The 5,897-nt window shown below is 43.5% G+C and overlaps 1 protein-coding gene across 1 annotated transcript in view; it reads left to right on the top strand.

Moving 5' to 3' along the window:
• Positions 1 to 1,905: 1,905 nt before the first annotated feature.
• asphd2 (aspartate beta-hydroxylase domain containing 2) overlaps positions 1,906 to 5,897 on the top strand; it is a gene marked incomplete at its 3' end in the record, with an annotated part of 4,437 nt that continues 445 nt past the window's right edge. Inside the window, 3 exon segments of the mRNA XM_035658757.1 lie at positions 1,906 to 2,210; positions 2,912 to 4,089; positions 4,306 to 4,419. Of these exon segments, the coding sequence (XP_035514650.1) occupies positions 3,225 to 4,089; positions 4,306 to 4,419 (979 nt within the window).

The raw sequence follows: 5,897 nt of genomic DNA on the forward strand, positions 1-5,897 counted from the left end.
CATCACTGTGAATATGGACCCCCCCATACTCACGACGGAGGTGCACAGCACGGCGATGGCGCCCTCTACCGCTGAGCCCCCGTTTTTAATGATTTCACACCCACAACCATCAGTGCAGCTACTTTATGTATCCATTATGTTAGAGCCAACCACAAAGTACGGAAAAAGGTGTGTTGGTGTTTCGCATATACGCTGGTGTCACCTGGAGCGCAAAGACAACGTATTAATAAAAGTTGCACACAACTGACAGCCCTATGGAAGCTCATTTCTGCCAATGTAACGGTAAAAAAGATCCAGTAAGTTCTCAAAATATAGACTCAGTACCACAAAGTAATTTTTTGGAGATACTAATTAAAAATAAAGAGAAAGTTTCTCATTATAATAAGAATCCTTCTTTTCCCCCTCACATTGGCGGAAATGAGCTTCCATATGATGCATAAAACAATAATAAATAAATCCATAAACCAATAGGAGCACTGAAGAATATTTCATTTGAACATATAATAATTAAAATGTGTTTAAATAATTAAACACATTTTTACCTTGTTTCCTAATTTTGGAAAAATCTTTGGCTTTGACCGTTGATAAAAATGTGATTTTTCATGTTGAAAAATGTCAAAGTTATACTGTTAAATATTAACATGAAGTATGTTGGTTCCAAATTTCAAGACTTTAAACTAACCAGAACAAATGTTATGACTTTCTTCCTTCTCTTTGGGGTTAATGAGACAATATTCTGTTTCTGTACTGATCGATTAGTAATCGATGCCACGAGGGCCAAACTGCAGACTTTCTAGGAAAAGTTGTTGTCATATTGTGTCACAAACGTTCAGCATCAAACTGCTGTGAGTGCAGTCCGGGCGAGCCGCAGTGCACCTCGGGATATGCTGTGTGCAGCGATATCAAGCAGTGGTCGATGGGCGAGCCATGAGAGACATACGGAAGAGGGAGGCTCTCAGATCAGTGAAGTCACAGGGTACCACACCAATACCGGACATACAACTTCAAAATAAAAGGCTCTTTTAGTGCTGCAACTATTTTCATACGGATTTAATCAAAAACAATCAGATATATCAATATTTGTAAAGCTCAGAACTCAAAAACATGAATAACACATTTTAAAGCACTGAAAATAAATCTATAGCAAACCTATAAATCTATAGCAAATCTATAGCAATCCTATAAATCTATAGCAAACCTATAAATCTATAGAAAATCTATAAATCTATAGCAAACCTATAAATCTATAGCAAATCTATGAATCTATAGCAAACCTATAGCAAATGCTCCTTGTAATCTCACTCATATGTTTTGAGACTGGTGGAGCACTGGAAGTCTTATTAGTCTTGTCAGTAAGATTGGTATATATATATATATATATATATATACACCTGAAGCTGGAAAAAATATATCCTTCATCATTCACTGTTTTAATGGAAGAAACTTTGTTTTAGTCGCAGCTAAACTCTACAGTTTGAACAGGGGGAATCTTTCAACAGCTTATGATTCAATGACACATATATTTATATATTTATTATTATTTACAATGAAGTACCTTATTGATTAATCTTATCATCAACTATAATGTATTCTTGGTTTTATTGTCATTATAATTTATTTCTGGTTTGTGATGACTCTCAAAATGCCCCCAGAAACTCATATGTTCATAAAACTAAATAAATCATTAAATTGTTTTATTTCCAAATCTTTAGACATTTAATCACTGAGTCTAAAATGTGACTATAACAGATCAAATTAAATAATGTTAATTGTAAACTCTAAATGAGAGTTAAATGTGAATCTGTTGAGACTTTAGATGATTTTATTATCTGTGGATGGGAGGAGTTATGTCTGCTCTTATTCTGAAGGCTCCGCCCGGAAACGCTGTCCCGTGTGTTCCTGCGGTCTCTTGCCGCTGGGTGTCCTCCCTGGTGGAGCTCCAGTTATTTACAATACCACCAGAAAGAAGAAGCCCACCGTCAGACGCTGCTGTCCATCCCCCGGGATAGCCTCCTCATGGTTCGGCTCCAGTATGTGACCTCTGCCGGCTCCACTTAGGACTTTTATTTTGGAGCATTTTGGAGATATTTTCCTATAATGTGCGCGCCTGATATGCGTCCAGCCTCCGTGTGCACTGCAGTGGTGCGCAGCTTTCGCCTGGAGAAACACCTGTGCGCCCCTCGGCTCCACCGGCCATGAATGCTGAGTAGGTACGGAACCAACGTCCACCTTCATATGCGGGCAGTGCTTTGTTCCAGCACAGGTTTTATTTTGGAGGATCAAAGCTGTGTGTTTAATGGTCAGTGTGTGTTAGAGGGGTTGGGGGGTGGGGGGGTGTTAATGTGGGGGCGTCTTGGTGCTGTCAGACAGGATGTAGGGGAGGGTCTACTGGAGCAGGATTACCCTACCATTTTTGGTTTGGAGCACTTCTGATCACAGTTGACGCATTGCACTCCTGGCTGCTGGTCCATTATCATTATATAATCATGTAATCCATTTCTTTAAAGACTACAACCCCCCCTCCCCATCCTCAACCTCCCCCCTCCCACCCTGAGGATCCATTTATCTCCTGCTGAATCTCAGTTATAAATCTGGGTGTAAACACTGTTTTTAAGTTCTCGTAATTCGCTCTCTTTTTCGTGCGTTTTCTGGTGTTTTATTGCGGATTCGTGTTAAATGCAGCAGTGACTCATGGTTTCACACAGTGCAGTACAAGGGGTGTGTGCAGGGTGTGTGTGGGTGAGTTTCCAGCAGGTGTTTTTTCCTTCATGAGGTGCACACAGGATGGGAATTTAGCAAACAGGATATTAATCGCAGCAAATGTCAGCTCCAGTATCCTCCTCTCTCCTCTCTCTCTCTCTCTATCCTCCTCACCCCTTCTGTCTCTCTCCTTCTGCCTTTTGTTTTCCAGGGAGCAGATCACCCTAAGGCGCGGTGTCTGTCTGCATTTGTCTGAGGGAGAGAGAGAGAGAGAGAGAGAGAGAGGCAACAAATAACACTACGGCACAGCTCAGACATCATGCAAGGAGAAGCCTTCCCTCGGCGCAGAGTGCTGAAATGTTAGCACCGAAGAGCGAGGAGTGTGTCAGATCGAATCAGCAGACTGTTTACATTCGGGGCGGCGATAAGAGCTCATTAACAGCCCCTTTCAATCACCATCCAGGAACGACGTGTTAACCCCATCAGCACTTTTTTTTTCCTCCGTCAGATTCAGCAGTCCGGAGATGGAGTGGTCGCTGGAGAACGTGAGGGAGATGGTGGCGGGGGGGATGCAGTCTGTGAGGGAGTGCGAGATCTGTGCTTTCGCCATAGCCATGTGTGTGCTGCTGCTCTTCATGTGGTATTGTTACAGGGTGGGCCGGGAGCACGGCACCAGCCCCCTGCGCGGGAGGTATCTGGCTGGGCCTGGCCGCATCGGAGGGGTGGTGGGGGGCTTCATGAGTTCGGACTGCCGCGGGAGGGGGAAAGGGAAGCACGGGTCGATGCTGGAAGAGCAGAACGGATTCGCCTTCTGCCAGTCGGCCGAGTGCTTCCGTTGCACCAGCGCCGGGGAGAGTCTGAACCAGAGGCTCTACCACAGCCTGCAGGATTACGCCAAGCGCTACACCTGGTCAGGTATGGGTCGGGTGCACAAAGGGGTCCGTGATCAAGGAAGATACCTCAACAGTCGACCCACCATCCAGCGGCCGGAGGTCTTCTTCCTCCCAGATCTCCCGTCGGCGCCGTTCTTCTCAAGGGAAGTCCAGAGGCACGACGTGGAGCTGCTGGAGCAGAGCTTCCCCGCCCTCCTGGCTGAGTTTGAGAGCATCTACCACCAGCCTCCGGCCCGCAGCGGCTCCTCCCTGCCACCGGGCTGGAAGGCCAACAGCACACCCCGCGGGCAGTGGTGGACCTACTACCTGGTCAACCAAGGCACCCCGCTTGTTCTGAATGTCAGGAGATGCCCACGGGCATGGAGGGTGCTGGGCCAGCTGCGCACTTTCATCGCCAACAACGTGTTCGGGAACGCCTGCTTCTCCGTGCTGACGCCCGGAGCTCTGATCACCGAGCACTACGGGCCGACCAACGTGAGGCTGCGCTGCCACCTGGGTAAGAGATCAACCATGTGAGAGGAGGAGCATCAGCTGTGTCCTCCGGGGTCACGGCGGCTCAAATTTAGGGGCTTAATTTTCATGTTCTTCTCTGCACCTGAGCTCTGTGAGCAGCTATAAATAGGGATGTTTTGTGGTTGTGTGGGCAGGAGCGTGCTGTAGTAATACAGGACAGTCCAGGATGTGTGATCACACTTGTGTTTGTCTCTGACAGGTCTCAGAGTTCCCCCTTCCTGTGAGCTGGTGGTCGGTGGGGAGCCGCAGTGCTGGTCTGAGGGCAGCTGTCTGCTCTTTGATGACTCCTTCCTCCACAGGGCCTTCCACGAGGGTAAGGAGGGATTAAAGTTTAATCTCTTATTGCCCCTTTTTATTTATTCCTAGAAGGAGGATTGACCTGAAAATTGGTCAAATCCAAAACTGAGCCTGATTAAAGCAGCAGTGTGTAATAATTTGGTATTTCAGGCAGCTAATATAACTGGTCCAACAGCAAGAAGGACAGCTCACCGTCAAAGCTCTAAAAACCCTTCCCACGTTTAGTTTCGTCTGTAAACAGTCCTGAGCATCCGAGGAAGTACGGGTAAGCTAACTTGCTAACAGCAGTAAAACGGGGCGGAGCCAGATGTCGTGAACATTTGGGGCCCAAATCTAAGGGGGCCCGGGGTCGTGTTCTGTTCAAATATATAGTTGACTTGCCAGCAACGTGAACCTGGAAAATGTTGAGTAGCCCAAAGTTTAAGTGTTAGAAATGTAGAGTGTGGCATCATCTATAAAGAAAGTATTACAGGATTGTAAAGAATAACATTTAACCTGAAAGTTGCCACATTTCAACTTCTGTTGGGCTGATTTCGATTAATTGTGAGTTGATTTAATGGACAACTGCAGCTGCAAAGACAGTCACACTAATGACAGTTTTACTTTGAAAATGTCCAAAATAATCCCCAAAACCACTCCTATACTGTCGAAATATTGTCTGTATATGTGATTATTCATGCTAATTATACAAATTGACCAACATAAGCAAACTAGTATCTGTCAGTTTCTAAAAGCTGTTGACTCAAACTCAACATTTCTGTCCTAATATGACTGTTAGCTGACAAAGAATACCTACAAATCGTATATTATTGTGTATTTAATTGTTCTGTACACAATAAATGTTGAGGATGACTAAAAAGAGGCAAAGCATCACCAACATTCACAGAGGGAATCCAATAATAATCTGCATCAATGATCACCAAAGATACCAAAGAAACGTTATCTTCAATACTCAGAATTCAATATTAGACCAACAGAAGAACATTTACTCACGTTATTTTACATATCTTTGGGTATTTAAACAGTAGGATTAGATTATTATTATTTTATTTATCTGCTCTCTCTGTTCTTCTGAACTTCTTCTCAGCTCGACTCATTCATCTCTGGAAACATTTCAAAGATGCAAAAAAGACTAAATTCTTATCTTATCTGATGGAAACAAGACAGATATTCTTAAATATAATCAGATTTTCTTGTATTGAGCAAAAACTATTCTTAAAACTAGCATAAAAATCAGCCACTGAGAGACTTTAATGGGCCTTAAAACTTAAAGAATAAAGGCCACAAATCTCAGTTATATAAGATATATATCTTTATTGGGCTGAATTTAAGAGTTTGAACCTTAATCTGAGATTAATAATTAGCAGAAAGAACTGACAATTAGACAATTTTTTCAAACAGAATAATGAAAAGAAGTAAATTAAAGCACCAGAAGCTTCTTATTTTTCATAATTTTTTATTAAAACAATGAAAAAACTAAACAGCTGCTTCATT

The sequence above is a fragment of the Morone saxatilis genome, unplaced genomic scaffold (assembly GCF_004916995.1).
Source record: "Morone saxatilis isolate NCDOM2014 unplaced genomic scaffold, NCSU_SB_2.0 Contig16, whole genome shotgun sequence".
NCBI lineage: Eukaryota > Metazoa > Chordata > Actinopteri > Moronidae > Morone > Morone saxatilis.